Source organism: Mastigoproctus giganteus, chromosome 10, assembly GCF_048544385.1.
Source record: "Mastigoproctus giganteus isolate SK-2022 chromosome 10, ASM4854438v1, whole genome shotgun sequence".
Classification (NCBI taxonomy): Eukaryota; Metazoa; Arthropoda; class Arachnida; order Uropygi; family Thelyphonidae; genus Mastigoproctus; species Mastigoproctus giganteus.
Genome location: NC_143584.1, coordinates 172,197,254 through 172,219,078, shown reverse-complemented (window position 1 = coordinate 172,219,078; position 21,825 = coordinate 172,197,254). Strand labels below are relative to the sequence as shown.

The window sequence follows — 21,825 nt, the reverse complement described above, 5'->3', positions numbered from 1 at the left end:
TTTAACATATCTTAAAAATTTAATTTCTGCAGCTTGTATTCTATTAATGTCTCTTTATTTCGGTATCCATGTTTCAGAACCATAAAGAAATGTTGGTATTGCCATTACTTTTTAAAATTTCAATTGTGTTTCTTTCCTTTTATTGTTCTTTTTATTGTTCCACATATATTTTTAAATTTCGCCAATTTCTGGTTCATATCTTCTTCGACATCATATGTTATATCACATCTTAGATATTTAAAATGTTTCACTTGTTCTAATATTTTATTGTCTATAACTATTTTTGTTCTCACCATATTTTTCCCCTTAAAAGCCATTGTTCTAGTTTTCATCGTTGATATTTTAACTTTATATTCTTCTGTTATTTGGTTTAATTTAAATACTGCTCTTTGTAAATTATCTTCACTGTCTTGAATAATTACTTGATCATCTGCAAATAACAGTGTATTAATCCTACTCTTTGTATTTAAATATATATACCTGTATTAATTTCTTCTTTCCATTTACATATCATATCCTCGATATATAAGTTAAACAGCGTTGGTGAAAAGCTACATCCCTGTCTAACTCCTTGATTTATTATACTTTCTTCTGTTAATTTATTGTTCCTTGATATAAACGCTGTATTATTTTTGTAAGATGCTTTGGTTATCTTTTATTACTCAACACGTCCCATAGTTTTCGTCTGTTTACTCGATCAAATGCTTTTTCATAATCTATAAATGCGTTTCTAAATTAAACTCTTTTCGTTTTTCTATTATTTGTTTTAATATAAATATATTATCTGTACATGATCTTCCTTTTCCGAATCCTGCCTGTTCTTCTGTTAATATTTCATCAGAGATAATTTTAATTCTATTATTTATTATTTTGCTATAAATTTTATATACTGTATTTAGTATGCTAATCCCTCTATAATTCTTTGTATCATTTCTATTTCCTTTTTTAAATATTGAAATAATTTTTGCTATTTTCCATTCTTCTGTATTTTATATTGCTCCCAACATTTATTAAATAAATTTAGTATCCTGTCTTTTAAAAAACTTCCTCCATACTTGATCAGTTCTGCATTTATACCATCCATTCCTGCTGCTTTCCTATTTTTTTGTAGCTTTCAATGCCTTTTCAAATTCTTCCTTCGTTATCGAATCTATGTCACTAACTGGGTCTAACTGTATCTCTTCTGTTTGATATGTTGGGTCTTTCCACAATTCTTCATAATGTTTTTTTCATTGTTCTTCCTTTATTATATTTATTCTTGAAGTGTCTTTCTCTGCGCTATTCAAGTGTTTCATCATTTTATATGCCAAATTGTCTTCCATGAACATCATGTTCTATTGTGCTTATAAATTTATCCCATGACTCTATTTTAGCCTTGCTTATTATATCTTTAGTTTTATTGCGTTCTTGTTTTTATATATTTTTTCATTCTCATTTGTCCTTTTTTGTATATATTTAAGATATTTATCTTGTTTATCTTGTATCTAACATAACTTAAAAGGTCAAAATTACAATAAGACAGAGCAACAATCCACTAAGTTATTCAGAACTGTTCACGGTTGTTCAGAGCTGGACAGTTGAACAGAAGAACTTAACGGCATCACGTGGTCGACACTATCCAGTTATGGATATCGATGAAAATAATTGCAATATGCCACATCCATTATATCAAAATGTTTATACTAAAAAGGTCTTAGCGCTGAAAGCGGAAAAATCAAACAAGTTCGTGCCAAGCATCATTTTAGTTCGTAGTAAACCACTCAGGGGTGGTGGTATCCGCCGAGAATAAGTAACATTAGTCTTCTCCATTGCGAAGTGTTGCTTATTGAAGCAGGGCAACTCGTTGTGAAGACATTCACAATATGAGATACTGTATATCAAAAGCGATGCCATTTCACCTACTTCGGTGGTTTACTACGAACTAAAATTATGCTTGGCAATAATTTGTTCAATTACCAAAATGTTCATATTGTTTAATAATTTTTAATATTAAATATAAAGAATTTGTATATTAAAAAAACGTATTAAGTGGGAAAACGTCATTATAATAATACACTGTGTATTCTTTATCACGAACTTTTTACGCGGAAAAACTTTTTACCCGGGAAAATAATAAATTACAGAGTTGAAACTGGGACTTAAGAAACCAAACCTAGTACAGGGGAAAACTTCTTATACGGGAGTTTCTTATCCGGTTTCTACTGTATATGTCCAGTTTACCTTTTTTTTTTTTTTTTTTTCTTAACACAAGTGGCTTTTTTATTTGGGTTTTTTTTTTTTTTTTTTTTTTTGTAGTTAGTACTAATGATTTATCGCTGCAAAGGAATGTTGCGTTTCCCAGCACCGTTTCGCTTTGCGTTTCTCATTACAAATCTGTCCGAAGTCTCCTGTTACAGTTACTAACTTTGTTTCCCTCCTTCTAACAGCGATTTTGTACGTGTCTCACAAAATATACTGTTTATATTTAATTCTTTATGTTACGTGTTTCTCCGGTGGAGTTGTGATGTCACTCTTATTATGTTAACATTATAGAGGTAGATTGCAATCCTGAATATCTTAGTCACTCTGAGAATGGAAATTTGTAACTACTTCCGAAACCGTCAGTGAAAGTTAAACAATTGCTTTTAACAACTTAATATAATTTGTATTCATTACGCGTGTGAGTACAAACTACTCTTTAAAAAAATACAGTTAACTTCAATAACTCACGCTTAACAGTTTTAACGCCATATTACAGGTTGATTTGCTTTGTGTTAACCCTTTAGTGCTCTAAGATTTTCTCCACGATTTGCACATTCTGCCGACTTGAACAATATGGCTAAAATAGCTGAATGAAATTAAGCCAAGATAAAGTTAAGAAGGGAAAATTAAAATAAAACTTGCAAAAAATAATGTTTATTTATTTCGAGTCAGGATCCTTGGATTTGACTTGTTAATAGCACCACCTTGAGACTGACTAACTCAAGATACGAAGAGGAAATCCACGACTACCGGTCTCGAACCCCATACACTCAACCAGCCTTGCGCTCTTGCTAATATGGCTACCGAAATAGAGTAATGGATGCAGGCTGTTCAATTATTACAATGTATAAAGGAAAGTTACATAAATCTTATTATTCTTTTATAATCTGGCCGAGACTTCTTAATTTGTAGTGGTGCATACTCGTGAGTTTGTTAGTCAATCTTACTGGAGATATCCATTCTTCCTTGTACTATATCGCTATCTATTCTAAGGTTGGATGATCTATACTTGGTGTTCTGCTGCAGGTCTTGTGTCCCTGGAAAGAATCTTTTGTTTGAACGTGTGTAAGTATGCCAGTCTAAATGACCGGAGTACGATCAGTGATCAAACAAAAGATTTTCATTTGTTCAAATAAACGATGCTTTCCAAACAATACCGACAGCAGAACACAAGGTGGGGTTCGTCCAATTTTAGAAATAGATGACAGACGAGGACCCCGCACACCTCTCAGATGAAAGCTAACGAGCCGACAAGGATACAATTTACGAAATCTTAATCACAATAATGATACAGTTCGCGTAATAAATAATTCAACAATCCGTTTTTATCACTATGTTTGCCGCGTCAGCTCTAGGAACATTCTCAGTCGCACGATCATATATAAAATAACATATGGATAGAATGCAGTGATAGGTAATTAGAAGTATGACGACCCTCTGTCCTGTAAACTCTTTCGATGTCACGCCTTAGCCTTTCCAGCCAATTGTCTGGAACCGGACATGCTTATCATAGGATTACTATGTGGGTAGTATCTATTACATTGCATAATTGGAAATTCTGACATTTATATTTACACCTTAATTTTCTTTTTGCAGTAATCCAGGACCCTCCATTTCCTAATATTATGGAAATCCATCCAGACATGGCAGAAAATGAGTCATCCTTGTTTGACAATGAAACATATCCCACACTTGACCTCCAGACAGCAGAACTCTCAAGAGAGGAGCCATCGGTACAAGCGAGCGAAGCTAGTGGCCGTCTTCTGAGGAAGCGTCATACAGGAGTTAACCACAGATATCACCGAAAACTACATAGTAGATGTGGTCGTGAGGAGGTTTTTATCACATTCAAAGGTACTGTAGCAATTTTATCTGTTCAAATCTATATAGGTAAATTTGTTGAATATCTCCAAGATTAAAAATTGATGTCTAAGGTCAAAGGTTTGGGTCTGATTTTTTTTTTATTCTGATTTTATTTTTAGCTAAACATAAAATCAGATAAACCTATTAACACAAAATATTTTCCATATTGAAAGTAAAATATCATTTCCTCCTTTTTTTTTTTTTTTTTTTTTTTCTCATTCCAATATAAATTGGCGATTGTCAATTATGGATAAAGACGCTTACGCTCTCTGAACCCTAGCAGAGATACTTTGATACTTTTCAAGAAAAAGGACTACCCTCCCTTTCTTTTTTTACTGGTTCTCTTCAAAATTGCATGTTCTTATACTTTTAAGAAGTCATTCAATGTATGAAAGTGGTTTAAATACGAATTTTTGTTTATTGGACATTTTATCATAACACAAGCCCTCGTGGTAGCACAGTTTGGTATAATCTCCGTCCTCCCCACACTGGGTGGAAAAGTCTTCATTTCGAATCCCGTAAATGACGCTAGGAATTTGCATGGGTCTTCTTTTAACAACGTGGCTGAGTTAGTTCGGTCTCAAGCGAGGTTAACATATTACTTTCTCCCGGAAACTCGGGTATTGCGTCAGAATACAGAAATTCGACCACAGAACACACGTAATTTAGAGATATATTATATACGGCGCAATATGGCCTAAGTTGCTGATGCGCCCAAATCTACAACCAACCAATATCACAATACAAACATTATTACTTATTGAGAAGGTTCCTTTTTATCTAAATACTTCTGCCGTCTTGCTAACCTAAACAATGCCTTTTTTGAAGAAGCTTTGTAGTAGTGGTGATCGGAAGAACCTCGTTAATTTGAAATGTTTGACCCAAAAAAACTCTTTTAATGATACGAGAATAAGGTAATGTACGTGCTGAACTATATTACAGGCAAGTTAGATTGTTAAATAAGTAGCGGGGACGGGGTAAAAGCTCTCCTCAAGAAACGTTTACCAAAACTTCACATAATGTTCAAGTGAATAAAAGCCGCGAAGCGTGATTTCTGTAACAGAAATTCTTAAAGAGGCCAAGGAAACAGATTAAAGGTTAACCTATTGATGGTAACCTATCGACATGAAATTTGGCACACAGGTAGAGAATAAGAATATTTGAAAAGGATAAGAACTTCTGTTCTAATGTTCCTGTAGGGCGCGAAAGTGGAAGGCTGAGGGCGGGGGGGGGGAAAGAATCTGATTTAAACCTTTCCAGTGGCCAACAAAACATACACTGAGAATGAGAATGTGGTGTAGCCAAAGTTTCCTTAATAAGTGTGTAAAAAGTCCTGAAACACTTTCATTTATCTATATAGGTAAACCCAAATAACTTATAAAAAAAAGGGGGGGGGGAGTTGGATTTCTTTTATTTGTATGATTTGATCGCTCAACAAATCTTTACAAAAGATCCAAATATAAAATATTAATAATAATCCGTCGAGTTGTTACATGTAAATGATTTTGTAATAACTGAGAGCAAAGTGGATGAGAAATTATTGAAGGTAAACATAAGAAAAGCACCAGGAGTGGATGGGATCTATCCAGTTATATTAAAGGAGGCAGCAAAGGAAGTAAGCACACCCTTGGCCATAATTATGAGAGCTTCCTTGGACTCAGGGGAGGTCCCTATGGACTGTAGATGTGCAAACGCGTCCCCAATTCACAAAGTGGAATCAAAAGGTGACACGCAGTAATTACAAACCTGTTAGTTTAACTTCTGTTCCGAGGAAATTTATGGAAGCACTGCAGTATCATCTAGACAGGACTGCAATTATAGTTCAGACACAGCATGAGTTTGTTGAGGGGAAACCTTGTCTGACCAATTTGATTGGATACTATGATGTGGTCGCAAAGGAACTGAATGCAAAAAATAATTTGGAAATCATATACTTGGATTTCAGGAAAGCTTTTGATACTATTTCACATTATCATTAGCATTAGTAGAGGCATACGATGCAAGAAAGCAAGCTTATATAGCATCAGCCAAAAAAAAAAAAAAAAAAAAATCAGCTCCCATTTCGCCCCTCCGTTCGTTCCAAATACCTGTCCAGCTCAGCCTTTAATTTATTTAGGCTACCAAAATCCACAACAAAAGATGGAAGTCTGTTCCACCAATCAACTACCCGCTGGCTAAAGGCAAACTTCCGTACATCTATCCTACATCTGCCTTCCCTCAATTTGAATTTATGCCCTCTCAGGTGATTATTCTGAGCAAGAGGAAGAATCCCATCAGCATTGAGCATGCTCAAAACCATTCAAGGCTTTATACACCTCAATCAGATCACCTCGCAGGTGCCCAGTCTCCAGACACTGTAATCTGCAAAGCTTAAGCCTTTCTTCGTAAGAGCAACCCTTCGTTCCATTCACTAATCTTGTTGCCCTTCTCTGTACTCGTTCCAACAGCTCTACATCCTTTTTAAAATGACGCCTCCAGACCTGTATACAGTACTCAAGGTGTGGCCTGGCCATTGCCTTACACAATGGGATAATCACTTCCTTATCCCTGCTAGAAAAATTCCTATATATCATTGACAAGACACCATGAGCTACTCTTTCAGCCCGTCTGCACTGCTCAGAGAACTTTATATCTGCCTGCACAATTACCCCCAGGTCCTTTTCATTCTCTACCACTGTCAGTGTAGTACCACAGAGTTGATACGTTACTCTGGGGTTACTGCTTCCCATATGTAGTACTTTACATTTATCAATGTTAAATTTCATTTGCCACCGCTCAGCCCATCTGCTCAACTTTTCTAAATCCTGGTGCAGCAGCGTACTGTCATTAGTGTCCTTAACAACAATGCCAACGTTCGTATCGCCTGCAAACTTGGACATTAAGCCTGATGTACTATCATCAATATCATTTATAAATACAGAAAACAATAATGGACCCAACACAGAACCCTGAGGAACTCCAATAATCCATGTACAACAGTATCAAAAGCCTTTCTAAGATCCAAATATATGATATCAAAGTTATTCCCTGCATCCAGTTCCTTTGTGATCACATTCATAGTATCCAATCAAATTGATCAGACAAGACTTCCCATTAACAAAACCATGCTGTGTCAGAGCTATAACTGAAGTCTTGTATAGATGATCCTGTAGTGCTTCTTTAACCAGTGCCTCCATTAATTTCTCTGGAACAGAAGTTAAACTAACAGGTCTATAATTACCTGTGTCGCCCTTTGATCCTCCTTTGTGAATTGGGGTCAGATGGAAGACTACTGTACAAATTGGAGCAGTTTGGCATTAAAGGCAAATTGTTGCTATGGATAAAGCTATGGTTGAGTGGGAGAAGACAGAAAGTGGTAATCAATGGACTCTTCGTGGACTAATGTTATTATTGGAGTCCCCCAGGGTTTGGTGTTGGGCCCATTGTTGTTTTTTGTATTTATTAATGATATTGATGAAGGTAATGTCCAAGTTTGCAGACGATACGAAGGTTGGCAGGGTTGTTAATGTAGACTATCTACAGGATCTAGAAAAATTGAGCAGATGGGCTGAGAGTCGGCAACTGAAGTTTAACATTGGCAAATGTAAAGCACTGCATATGGGTAGCAGTAACCCCAGAGTAACATATCAACTGTGTGGTGCTATACTCAGGGTGGTGGAGAATGAAAAATACTTGAGGGTAATTGTGCAGTCATATGAAGTTTTCTGCGCAGTGAGACAGTCTGCAAGAGTAGCTCATGGTGTCTTGTCAACAGAGGCGGATTTAACAGCGGGCGCACCGGGCGCGCGCCCTGGGCCCCGACTTCTGAAGGGCCCACGCAAAACCCCAACAAATTAGTTGAACATATTAGTTCAAAACTTTGTGATTATTATTATGCTATTATTAATTATATTATACATATATTCAAATTTTATTGGAAATAAAACATTAATAGTACATAATATTTTTTATTTACAGTATTTAAAAAATTGGTTAGCATGTATTTTTATTTTCCCTATCTTTCTCTTTTTTTTAAGGGACCCAATATTTTCTTCTGCGCCCGGGGCCTGAACCGACTTTAATCCGCTCCTGCTTGTCAATGATATACAGGAATTTTTCTAGCGCAGATAAGGAGGTGATTATCCCCTTGTATAAGGTAATGGTCAAGCCACCACACTTTGAGTACTGTATAGAGGTCTGGAGGCCTGATTTTAGGAAAAATGTAGAGCTGGTGGAACGGTGAATGGAAGAGAGGGTTACTCTTAAGAAGAAAGGCTTAAGTTCTGAAAATTGCAGAGTCTGGAGACTAGGCACCTACGAGGTGATCTGATTGAGGTGTGTAAGGCCTTGAGTGGTTTCAACAAGTTGATGCGATTCTTCCTCTTTCCCAGATTAATCGCCTGAGTGGACATAAATTCAAATTGAGGAAAGATAGTTGTAGAACAGATGTGCCGAAATCTGCCTTTAGCCAGCGGGTTGTTGACTGCTGCAACAAAACTTCCATCTGTCGTTGTGTAAGTTCACAGTTTAAATAAATTCAAGGAACAACTAGACAAACATTTGGAGTGGATGGATGGGTGACATGGGAAGGTTTTTTTTTTTTGGTTAATGCTGTATAAACTTGCTTTCTTTCATCATATGCCTCTACTAATGCTAATGCAGACAGACAGTGATGCATTTGCAAACGCACCTAAAAAGCAATTCTGTGGTAACGTAATTCGTTTTGTAGTTCTATTAAACTTGTTTTTCTTCTTCTGTAAACGGAAACTTTTGCCAAAACTATGAAAAAATGATTATCAAAAGATACTAAGATCAAACTACTGGGAAAGAACTGTTGGCTTTTTATATTGCGGTTTTATTTTATACTTCAAATAATTTTCAGTGGTAATCCACATTAAGTCTCTCGCTCCAAAAGAAAATCAATGAAGATGACACCCTTTGCTACCCAAAAAATCACCACCATTACCATGTTCGTAGAGGGAACAATCTTAGAGATGGCGAGGTCATGTGGTACTATTCCATCCCATGCTTGTTCCCTCGTAAATAGGGCTGAAATAGTGCACCAAAGTCTCGTCAAATGTCACAAATTTCTTTCCAGGAAATATTTATAAATTTAGTAATGAAAAAAAAATGCTTTATAAGACGCTGTGCTGTTATTTATATCTTCTTCGCAGATATAAATACTGTACAATGTTTGGATTTATTCTTTGTGGAGGTGCTAATTAAGTAGCATTTTATTTATAAAATAAATTTAAGCACATTTTACATAAATGAAAATTATGTTTAATTTTGGCTTGCTTATATTTTCAGAACTTGGCCTGGAAGATGTAATCCTCGAACCGGAAGGATTTCTTTGGTCATACTGTACAGGAAACTGTCCGGGTCGCTCAAGAAAACATTTATATAATCATCTCTATAAAGATCATCACGATTCCATAAAGGTAGTTTAATGTTTTTTCATCACGTTGTTGCATAATTTAAAGTTATATGTTTATACTGTGTCTCTAACTTTACTTCACAGAATCGATTTAACCATTACATAAAGCACGAGTGTGTGTAGGGCCCGAGAAACCGAAGGGGCACACAGTTGTCTGATGATTCTACGCCACAGGCGGCCATGCAAAAAAAAATTGATCCGCACTAGGAAAACACAATACACTGAACTCGAAGAGGACAAAAATTACATGAATCTGTTTCGGGAAGAAAGGTGTTAAACTAGGTATTAAACGTTTTCATCTCATTTTGAACTAAATGCATTATACACATTGAATATAAGCATGTAGTACGATGCGTACTACATTGCCGGAGAAGCGGCACACCGAGCTATCAAGAGGTTCTTCACCAGCTGGAAAGTCTGCTGGAAAATGGCAGTTCTGTAGGTCTTACTAGCACACAGTTGCTTTATATCTATGCCCAGCCGGTTCTCAAGATTTACCGTATTGGACGGGACATCCGTTATATAGGCTTCTGCGATGGTCATAGTTGGAGCGCAGCGCATCGCATTGCCTTGGTTCCGTGTGTTTATCCTTTGGCTGCGAGTCAGCAAAATAATTTCAGAAATTTTTGTGCGTCTATTCTGAATGTAAGACGTTTTGCCAGATTAATGATGTTGATCCTTATTATGATTAATTCCCAGTTAAAGGTGGTATATAGGATGCTTCCTGAGACCATGAAAGGTTTTCCGAGTACCCTGTTTAGTCACATTACGATTCAGAAACTCTTGAGTCGAATAGACCAGCGTTATTCAACCGGGGGTACGCGAGAGATTAACAAGAAACAAAAATATTTTGGAACAATTGAAACGTATTTTTTACTTAACCATATTCTCTAGTAATTACACTAGTGCCATTATTAAGCTAAGTGATGATTTATCCGATTTTTTACTTAAGAGTGGTTTGTATGGTTTTATATACACTTGCGATTTAAGTGATGATTCATCCGAAGTGCTGAGTTAGTGTCAAGTACCGCAAAATCCAATTACAGTATACGCACATTCCGTTTTTGGATTAATTAAATTTGATTAAAAATTTTGACATTCTGATTGAGATGATATATTTTTTTTTGAAAACTTATAAAAAAAATGATTTTTTTAAATACCCCATTATGGATAAGTTTGTTTTAAAGCGAAAACGTGAAGGTGAGAACGGCAGTGTATGCAGTGAAAATAATGAATTGCAAAGATCTAATGAAGTTACACTTGTTACTCCTTCATCTGGACCGAGTGGTGTGAGAATGTCGTTGGAAAATCTACTAAAACTAAACATAATACCGCAAAATCTCTGAAAGCTGAGACTAAACCCAAATATCGTTATTATGAAGAAAGTTATGTTAATTATGGTTTCATTTCAAGTGAAGAGTAGTAAAATATAGTAGACATACATATATGGGGGACAAAAATAAGAACGTGGTTCTTTGGGGGTACACGAACAAAAACGGTTGAGAAACACTGGAATAGACGATACAGAGAACCAAACAACAGATGCATAGATGCAACCGGGGAGGCACATCTCAAGACATATTGCGTTATGAGGCTAGGATGACAAACACCGGTGACTTATTGCTTGCTCTCCAGAGTGCTGCAAGGGTCGTTTCCTTGGTTTTTACAAAGTGCCACAAGAAGGTGAATTGTTCATCGCAGGCGACTCGATGAACAATTCACCTGTGTGACTCGGTTGACAGGAAGACCATCTAGAAGGGCTGTGATGTTAATTTTAATCTGGCGTGATGCAGCCTAGATATGTACAGCGCCTTGGCACTCCTGCGAGAGACTAACATCTTTAGGTCGTCTACATGCGAAATAAAGTTGTTATGCAGCGTCATGAAGGGGTTAACAGATGCCGCAAAAGGGATGCGGACAGAACGCCTCCTTAGGAAATGCCCCCGTTTCTGGTGAACTTGAAGCAATTGTTATTATGCATCACAATGATTTGTCTTTCAGTCCACTAAAAAGGGCCAATTCTGAAGTGTTTCTCGAGGATTATAAGCAAGAAATTGACGCAGAGTCTATCATATGCTGCTTTGAGGACAAATGGGACTGTTGTACTGGGATCCATGGTGAAAGAAGATTAAGTGTTAACCAGTAAAACAATTTAATTACAAATAGATACAGAATATCTTTGATTACAAATAGATACTGTAGCTTTCGAGACAAATCGTGTCTCTTTTTCATCAAGGAATCAATGAGGCCTCACGTTTGTTGAATCTCGTGTCAAGGGGCGCAATTATTTTTCTTTATGATAAATTTCTCTATAAATAACCGGACGCTATTTGGAAATATTTTTATTTCGAGACATTTCTCCAGAAACGAGAAGACGATATCCGGAATTACTTTCCTCTTGAATGATTCCTTCAGGAACGACCGAAAGCATTCTGCAAGTAAAGCAGCCTCCTCCATCCCCGAAGAGGATAATCCTCGATGAAGGGAAATACATTGAACAAGACTATTGCTTTTAGCATTTTCTGGATATTTCAAAACTTTAAGCAATGCCTTTTGAAAACTTGCAACTGCATATGGGACCTTTTGAGAACCTCTCTTCATCTGGATCATCATGGCAGTGATAGTTGTTCCTCATCCTCTTCCATGTATATAAAAGTTATTGTGGCCAAGACGTAACATCAACTTCAAGAAGATGCGAACTGTATCCACTGCCGAAGATCCAGATTTACTGGGTGCCTCTGAGAATCCAAATCCTAGAATCGAAGGGCAGATGACCTCGAAAGCAATACACTGATTTCGATATTCTCTAAGATATGGAAATCGCTACGTAGAATTCTACTGGTGGTTCTGGTCCACCATGGATAAACAACAGAGGGACGACATGAACCTTTTCAAGATTTACATCATTTGGTTTGGCGTGAAGATAGCTGATTTTGAGGCCCTCGATTTCAGTAGCAAACTGAGAAAAAGCCGTTTGCTTTTTTTGCTTCCATCTCCCAGTACTCATTAACATGTTTTAGATGCTTATAATTAAATCCATATTTTACTGCTGCAACTTCTACTGGGTTGGACAGTCTTCCAATTCTAAAGCGGGGTTGCAGTTCCTTTGGTACTGCTGGTGGAATAACGCATTCATCATGCTGGTGGTTGGCAACACCTGAACCATTTTTCCTAGAATCTTCAGTAATTGTTGGCACGGAACAGAGTTCTTCCGGAAGGATGATAATTGTTACGACCAAGGCGTGGACTATGCCAAGTAAAAACAAAATGACGAATTTCACACCCATCTTGCACATTTTATGTCCAAACCGTTTTACTAGGATATCCAGGAATGGGAGAGATCCGTTAACCTCTAACTCTAGAGTGAACTGGTTGAACACAGATAGGGAATTGAGATATTCTAGCAATGATGTTTCAGAGCCAATGCTGCTTTGATATCGAGGAAAAGTATATCCATTTGTCTTCTATTGTTTAGGGAACGTTGCATCCTACAGGTCTCGAGAAGATTTGAGGTTGTTCATCTGTTCTTTATAGCTGGGTCTGTCGCCAAAGCAGTGCTCATTTATGTATCTGAGGATGGCTCTCTTAAAGATGTTCAGCATATTGAATCTTATCGAGATTGGTCTATACTCCTTACGGGATTTTGATTTCCATTGTTTTTTGGTATGGGATTTGCGATAACACTGCTTCCGTAGGGTATAGTTGCAGACGCGAGAATCCTATTAAAGGTAAGCAAGAGGGAATCTATTATGAATGGACGGCAAATGTTAGCAAGAATAAAGGAAATCCAACGGGTCCAATAGTACATTTGCTTGTGAAGTTGTTTATTGAACAGCCAAGATACTGTTTGGTCAGTCTGATAGAAGAAAGCAGAATTTTATTATTTAATGTGTAGTATGAACTGGAGCTGTAATGCTCAATATGTTCTACGTTGATATCAATATTTGTAATTTTTTTACAATTATTTACTGGGATAAACCCACCGTTATAGCAGGGGGTAGGATGACCAGAAGCCAACCCAGCAAGATGTGATCCGCCCAACTTAGAACGCATTCCGATCCACAGAGCAGTCAAAACTTGACTTGGTAACAATTCTCCTTGAGCTGGTATGCCTCTCCATAAGAGAGGAGTCTCTTAGCGCGCATGACGAGAGTTTTTGCTTTTTTGTTGATAGAATTATCAAGGGTCGGAGACTTCTGCAAGATCCTGAAAGCCCGTTGCTTGACTATGAAAAAAAAAGTTTAAGGTTTGGTCCAACAAGAGGTTTGATCTGGTTAGACATTTGTTTGACGATTTGACAAGAGGTCTGGCGATTTATTAGACAAATAGGACCATGCTGAAGAAATGTCGCAAGTTAGGTCACAATGTCTTATGTGTCTGCAATTCTGCCCATGTACGATAAGAGTGATTGTATGCTGAAAGCATTGTGGATTAACTCAAGACTTGAAGGACTCCGCAAGGCTTGTGGGGATAAATTTCTATCAGCTTGGCCAGCACTTGTAGGTAGAAGGAATCTGTTTTGTAGAGACAGGATACATTTAAACAAAGGTGGTGGTGGAAGTTAGTATTATTGAGGGTACCTTAAATTTAGGTCAGGGAAACTACTAGTTTGGAGGGACAAGGGTAATATAGATACGCGTTTATCTGATAGTACTGGTCAAATTAACTTTTGCACATACCTCAAGTGTATTTGTTTGTTACCGCAACAGAACATAGTAGCAAGATGTTCTTAGGGCAAAAGCGTTTCAAATGAGTGAGTAGCAAATGCCAGGGAAGCGAGCTTAAATAACTTTAAGGAGTGTGTCAGTGTGTCAAGACTTAGTGTTCTTATACAAGAACACTAAGTCTTAATTGTTTATACAGTAATGTCAGAAGTGTCGTCAATAAAATGAGTGAATTGGAACTGCTGATAAGGACAAGTAACGCTGACATAATAGGGCTTACAGAAATGTGGTGCACCCGGAGATAAGGAATGATGAGTTTCAGGACGGTATGTATAATGTATTTAGGAAGGACAGAGAAGATAGAAGGGGCGATGGGGTCATGCTTCTTATCAAAAGTAGCCTGAGCGCGACGAAAGCTTTCCCGGATTCAGACGTTTTGGATGCTAGTATTGAATCTGTATGGTGTGAGATAGTTGGAAAGAACGGTATAATGAGAGTGGGAGTAATCTACAGGCCAGGTGATTGTGAGGATTATGATGACAGCCTCTGCATGCAAATGGAACGGGCAAGTAAGCGTGAATGTCTTATTATGGATGATTTCAATTTTCTTCTAATTGATTGGAGCAAATGGGAAGGAAACTCCACATGGAGGACAAAATTTTTAAATCAACTCGATGATTGCTATATGTATCAACATGTCAGGGAAAGTACTAGGGAAAATAATACTCTAGACCTAATCATCACCCATGAACCATATTTGCAAGGTTTACCATTATGCGAATTTAAAGATGTGCGGAATCATCAAGTATCTAAAGAATCTCAATTTGACTATAACTGCAAGCAAATATGTTCAATTAACTTATTCCTTACAGAAACAACCAAACCACATAGAAATTAAAATTGCAGATGTTTCAATTCCAAATGTATATGCTCACAAAGACCTAGGAGTTGTTTTTGACAAAAATCATTCCTTTTATTCTCACTATGTACATGTTACTAAAAAAAATCCAAAAAGCAAAATGGCTAATCGAGCAAGTGACAGCAGCGATTCAAGATAGAAAAACAGTCATAAACCATGTTCAGAGATGCATTTTTCCCATTCTATCTTATGCCTTCGAAATCTGGTCTGGCGCTCCTCAAGTTACCGTCAAAAAATTCCATGCCCTAGACTTCGTTTTCCCCGTACAATATCCAGGCAACAGCTTTATAAAAACTTAAAAACAAAGCCTCTGCAAAAGATGATCAACGAGACTGGAGTCATACTTCTTGCAAAGTTAATTACTTCTGCAACCAATTCACCAAACTTAGCCAACATAGCTCCTACCAACAGAGAAAATTCAAGAAACCAACAACAATTCAAATCCAAACTCTCCAGACTAATGGACAGGACGTTCCCCAATGCATCCCTTCACCTCATAAATTATCAGAGGTTGCTCAACTCGGAAGTCTACAGGAGTCTCATTTCCAATCAAATTATGAGAAATACAAACAGCCGCCTGCCTGCAACACCGTAACTACAACCGAGAGCCAAATGTGATGTTCTGCAATATATATTTTTAACCAATTTATACGAGTTTGAAGATCTAAAACGGTCGTGTTGGGGTCTAGCCTGGGCCCAAATATTCTTTCCCATCCAGGCGCGGCGTTTAGCCGAGAATGCGGCAGTCCAGTGTATAAAGCCGCAGCGTCTTGCTGGAGGCGAAGATGTTGATTGGTTGTTGTTGGGTTTCAGGAGCATGGGCGACTAAACCGTGTTGCTCCGTGTATATTGTCTGTAAATTGCTTGTGTTCTGAGGTCGAGTTTCCGTTTGCTGGACGAAAAACCCGAGTTTCCAAGAGAAAACGCCATGCTACCCTCGCCTGAGACCGACTCAGCCACGTTGTGAAAAAGACCCATAGCTGGAGGCGAAGACCAAGTGACCCTAATAAAATAGTTAATTTTAGTTTAGTTTTTTTTTAGGCCCTTGCGGATAGCACAGTTAGTAGGATCGTCGTCCTTCCCACACCCACAATTAGTTTAGTGGAAGATCCTTACTGTGTTTGTGGAAGGTTGGAAACATGGGATCATATCTTATATGAATGCAATTTGTATGATCAATTTAGATTAGACTTATTTAATTTGGTACCTAATTTTATTAGGGGTTCTGAATTAATTTGGCTGTCTAATGAAAGGAATTTTGTAGAATTTCAACGGTTTTGCAGGTTGACATTTAATAAAAGGAGGAGTATACATGTTACTAATACTGACTAAAGACCTGTTTTTTTTTTTTTTTTTTTTTTATGGCTCTTGGGTGTGGGCACCCCAGGAGCGGGACTGCTGGCACCCACCAGTCTTGCACCCTTACTGGTGGGTGCGGGATTTAGGTGCAATATGCACAGCCAGAGTTAATAGATCCAGGCATAGCTCCTCGTGCCAGGGATGGGCACCAGGTGGTAATTGCCCAATGGACTATCACCTGGTGGCAGAGTAGCCTGTTTGACTTATAACACATTACACACACTTACACTAACAGGCCATTATGAGAATATGATATTATATGATAAATTGGTGGAGATGGATGTATGTCCGGGTGCCACCCTTCGACAGTTAAATACATACATACATACATACATACGTCCTTCCCACACCGGGTGGAAAAGACCAGAGTTCGAGTTCCTCGATGACGTGAGGAATTACGGGCCTTTTTCACAACGTGGCTGAGTTAGTCGGTCTCAGGCGAGAGTAGCGCAGTTTTTTCTCCAGGACACTCGGGTGTTTCGTCCAGCAAACAGAAAATAAATAGACCACTAAACACACGCAATTTACAGATAGTATATACGGAGCAGTATGGCCTTATTCGTTGATGCTCCTAAATCCCCACTACAACAACCACTTTGTATATCCTACTTTTAACTGATATTGCCATGCACCTGTCATGTGACCTCTGAATCAACCAGTGCTTCCCAGGGCTGAGGTGTTCGTATAATATTTTTTTCTGTTTATACTCAGTGACGACTATATAAAGAACCTCACAATGTAGAATACAAAAAACAGCATCGTATTTAGCAGTCACGCAATATTGAATCACGTTTACTAAAAGCGCATGTACTTATGCATCCTTTCGCCTGACCACCCGGGTACAACGTCATATGCCTAGGACGGTGCACACTGCAAATGGACTTTATGTCTTGTAACATATATAAAAATAAAAATAAATAAATGGAAAAAATTTTAAAAACAAGTTATACAGATATGTGCCTATAACGTAGGATTAGAAACTTTGATCTCACACATCCCGTATTACTTATCAATAATCACCATATCCCAAAATTAAACTCATACGAGACTATAAGAAATACTTCAAGAAATCACGCAAAAGGTATATTTACCGCTAGTTATTTATGCAGATACTTATTTGTAATGTAGTGATCTGAAATCATACTGTTATATATTTGTCTTCTTTCTCTTTCAGCATTCCACCTGCGTGCCCAGTCAGTTCTCTTCGTTACCAATCCTCCTCTCGAATTCAGAAGGTCAACTTCGGAGGGTTATTCTGGATGACTTCCTCACAGAAGAATGTTCGTGTAGAGCCACATAGCTACAAATCAACACAGAGTTCATAAAATTACACCACTATATGAGATGTGAAAAGATTAAAGTCGGGTTCTTGGATGCACCAATATGTCATCAGTATTATTGTATCATCGCTGTAATATACGCCGGGCATCTCAGTGATAACGTTTTGGTGCCTACGACAGGGATATAAATGTCTATATTAGCATCGTCAGGTGTGATTGCCGCTATCTCCACATACGAACAATATATGCAGCATGCACTGACGTTTATTGGGGACTGCCAGTGAAATTGAAACCGCATTGACTTAGGGAGGTGGGTTTCAACTGTTCAGTGACAATATGGAAACTTTTATATAAACGTCGGACTAGAAAACTTATGTTCAGTTTATAAACTGCAGAATATAGCTACCACGATACTATCCGCATACACATAAAATAGACAAGTATGGATGCATACAAGGAGAACGAGAAGGGGGAATATAGAGAGGGGACAGAAAAAAGTATTATTTTCATAACGTGCTTCCTAACAACGGGGCGTTTCATATTTTGATATTTCATTCAGTACGGGTTATGTATATTCATCATCTGTTAGATATCAGTTTAACCAATTTCTATTTCTAAATAATGCAAAGATCTTTATTTATTCATTGCTGGACATGATTTTTCTAGCGAAATTATCACATACTGTAGAAATGCAAATGGTTTAATAAAATATTTTGTGCCAAAAATTGTGTTTGATATGTGACCAGTAATATCAACAGCATAAGTATATTGATATATAGCTAAGTTTACCAGTCAACGGAAAAACAAATATTAAAACAACATACTTCAGCTAACTAGTTCTTACATACAATTTGATATTTTGTTAGTTGGTTTTTTTTTAAATAAGATTTTAAACAAAACCACACTCTAAAATTTACTTGAAGGCAAAAAAATCGAGTTTATTGAAAGAAACTGGAAAAACACTGTACACAAAATATTCCAATAACCAACCAAACCATTCAGATACTAATTTTGACAAAGTTTCGAAATCCTTTTGGATATCGTTTAATAAATAAATCTTTACTGCCAAACAGATAACATACAAACAGCTAAGTACAAATCTTACCAAGGCAAAGTTACGAAGGCAAAGCTCGCTCCCTCCACGGATGGAAAAATGGACAGGAGACTGATAAATTAACTGGCAAAGGGTAAGCCGACATAGATATATCCAGTATCTCTCCATGTCAGGGGTTAATCAGGGGTTAAACTAAAATATAAGTCGACCGCTCGTTATCAGCGTCCACGTGGACGCTGATAACGGCAAATCCTCGCTGATAACGGGCGAGGATTTGCCAGTTCTGTTTATTTTTTAATTATTTTCTTTCATTAAAAGAGAATATTTCTCTTTTAATGAAACAATTGAGAATAGCCTTTAAAAAAATTGCAAATTGAATTACTCAGTTTGTTTATTCTGAAATAGGTAATCTGACATTCCACATTCACTTTATTTAGAGCAGGTAAAACAAAAGCTAAGAAAGTGAAGTAGTTTTGCTATTCAGTTACCCAGTTCTTGCAATACTGAAAAATCAATAGCCTCACTATCTTCAAGTGTTGCTGGTGTGAAAGACTAGTATATAATTAGCACAACCTTACTTTCGAGACATGTTTATTTCCCACAACTTCCAGGTAACCCTCAAAGTCACAAAATGCATCCCGCAGGGGAGTGTGCTTTCAGCGAGTGAAATGGTGTCTTTCTTAGTATATATTTCAAATTTTGTTACCCATGCCAACGACCTGAAGTTCTACGTGAGCTCAAATAATCCTCATCAGAAACATGATATAAACCTCCAGACTTCTAGTCAGATACTGAGCCTAGGAAAAACATCTTGAACAAATTAGCTGCATCCGAACCCTTCAAAATCAGTTCAAACAACGATTACCAAAAAAATAGTTAAAAACATATCCAAAACCTTTATGCAGTGAATGGGTGCAAAGGGTGATGTTTCTCATAGACCTAGGCCTCATCTGAGAAAAAGGGCTCACTTTCCAGCATCACTTTGACAGAATGTAAAAGAAGACGTAAGGCACTATGGACCGTACGCCAGGAGATCGTAGGTATGTGTAACCAGCGCCGATTTTCCTGAAGTGCCTTAGGACTATAACGCTTTACGCTTCTGAAATTTGGGACTCTGCTCCTGCCTCAACAAAAACTTCAGATTGGGATATTTGTTACTAAGATGGATGAACAGGGTGGTGGATAACCCTCTTACTATTTCTAAACCCCACCTCTAAGCAAATCTGGGCACCATTCCCTGGAAACATCTTAAGGCTGCAAGAAATGCCCTCACTTTAGGCACGGCTCATAACAGAGCGAATAGATGCCCCATCATATTTTTTTTAAGTTCCGGATCATTCAAACCCTTGCCTCCCGCTTCAGATAACTCATAAAAATCTTAATTCTCAAAGGAATATGTTTCCCACCAATACCCTTGAGATCTTAAACAAATTAAGCATCCATCCGGATAGATTCTGCGAAGATAAGCTCTACAGAAAGAAACGATAGTGAACAGTTATCGGCTGATGAATATGTGATGGACACCTTTGCCGCACCAATGAATGCCTTTCTAGAAATAATTTTTTATAACTTCAGAGCATATATATAATTTTAAAAACTTGTATATTATTTGGCTGATGCTACAGAAGCTTGTTTTCTTGCATCACATGCCTCTGCTACTACAACTTCAACCTTTTGTATACGAGTAAACTTCTGTGAAAATTTATCGGGTCGAGCCCGCATATACTCTACTTTTAACCCGTTGTCCGTGCGGTACCGCGGATTATAAATAACACACCCTCCTGGAACATTAACGTTCCAGGGTGGTTCACTTTTTTAAATAAATTTTGTTTATACTCCGGGACAAACAGACGGTCCGAGGAATTCACAAGACAGAGAGAATACAAGAAACAGCACCAAAATGGATAAACAGATAATGATAATGACTGGACATAATCCTGATCGACAAGAAGAAAGGATACCTATCTGATCTACATAACGGTGCCCAACAGTGGAGACTTCGAGAAACCTACTGAGGAAAAGTTCAAGAAGTACACAGACCTAAGAGGTCAAAGATGTGTTCGATTTGGCACATGCAACAAGTAAAGACCATCTCGATTACCGTGTCAACCGCCGATATGGTGCCAAAGACCCTACAGAAGGGCCTAGCGACAATAAGTCTCCTAGAGAACACCTACAAGGAACTCCAGAAAGTCTCAATCCTGAACACCTGTAGGATAGTCCGAGAGTTCCTCGACCAACAGTAATAACAGCCGGACATAACAACCACTCTGTGCACTTTGTACCAAAACCAAGCTATTATTTTTAGGCCACCCGAATTATTAAATTCATCTGCCGCGCAGTGTGTCTTATGTCTGTTAACTGCATATGTTCTATGATCGATTTGTCCGTTTTGCTGGACTAAAAACCCCAGTTTCTGGGGGGAAACCTTGCTATCTACGCCTGAGACCGACTAACTTAGCCACGGAGTGAAAAAAAGCCCATTAAAGTTCCTCGCGTCATGTGCACTTTGTACTAAAAAAAAAACAAAATAATATTTTTAGGCCACCTCAGCCATAGTCAATCCACTAACCAAAATGCATATTACTATATATTCACGAAAAGTATAATAGACCCAAAGGTGGCCTAGGGAAGGCACTTCTCCAGTACAATTATCATTTAACTTCACATACACACAAATTCTCCATTTCACAATTCAATAAACGTAATTTTCATTTTTTCTGAAAGTTAAGAAAGGGTGTGGTGTTTTTCTCTGAGAACTGGGAAAGAGAGAGAAAAAAAACTGTTATATTAGGACACCAAACAATAAACTCATCTCCCCATGTTTAACATGTCCATAAATTGCGTGAAATTTATCGTCCGTTTGCCTGTTTTTCTGGACGAAAACCCCAGCTTCGGTGGGAGTGGAACCTTGCTGTCTACAAAAATCTTGCAAACCACAGAATGAAGAGAGCCCATTAAAGTTCCTCGTACCATTGACGGGTTTCGAACAGGGGAATTTTAGTATTAGTAGTATTAGATGTAGTAAA

The 21,825-nt window shown here is 37.6% G+C and overlaps 1 protein-coding gene across 1 annotated transcript in view; it reads left to right on the top strand.

Annotated features, from left to right (window-relative positions):
• Nucleotides 1-18,331, top strand: part of LOC150079485 (bone morphogenetic protein 4-like) — a 55,194-nt gene extending 36,863 nt beyond the window's left edge. The window contains exons 5-7 of the mRNA XM_090384067.1: nucleotides 3,838-4,095; nucleotides 9,394-9,524; nucleotides 17,637-18,331. Of these exons, the coding sequence (XP_090240193.1) occupies nucleotides 3,838-4,095; nucleotides 9,394-9,524; nucleotides 17,637-17,762 (515 nt within the window). The 3' untranslated portion in view covers nucleotides 17,763-18,331. The remainder of the gene's footprint in view (nucleotides 1-3,837; nucleotides 4,096-9,393; nucleotides 9,525-17,636) is intronic.
• The last annotated feature ends 3,494 nt before the right edge of the window (nucleotides 18,332-21,825 follow it).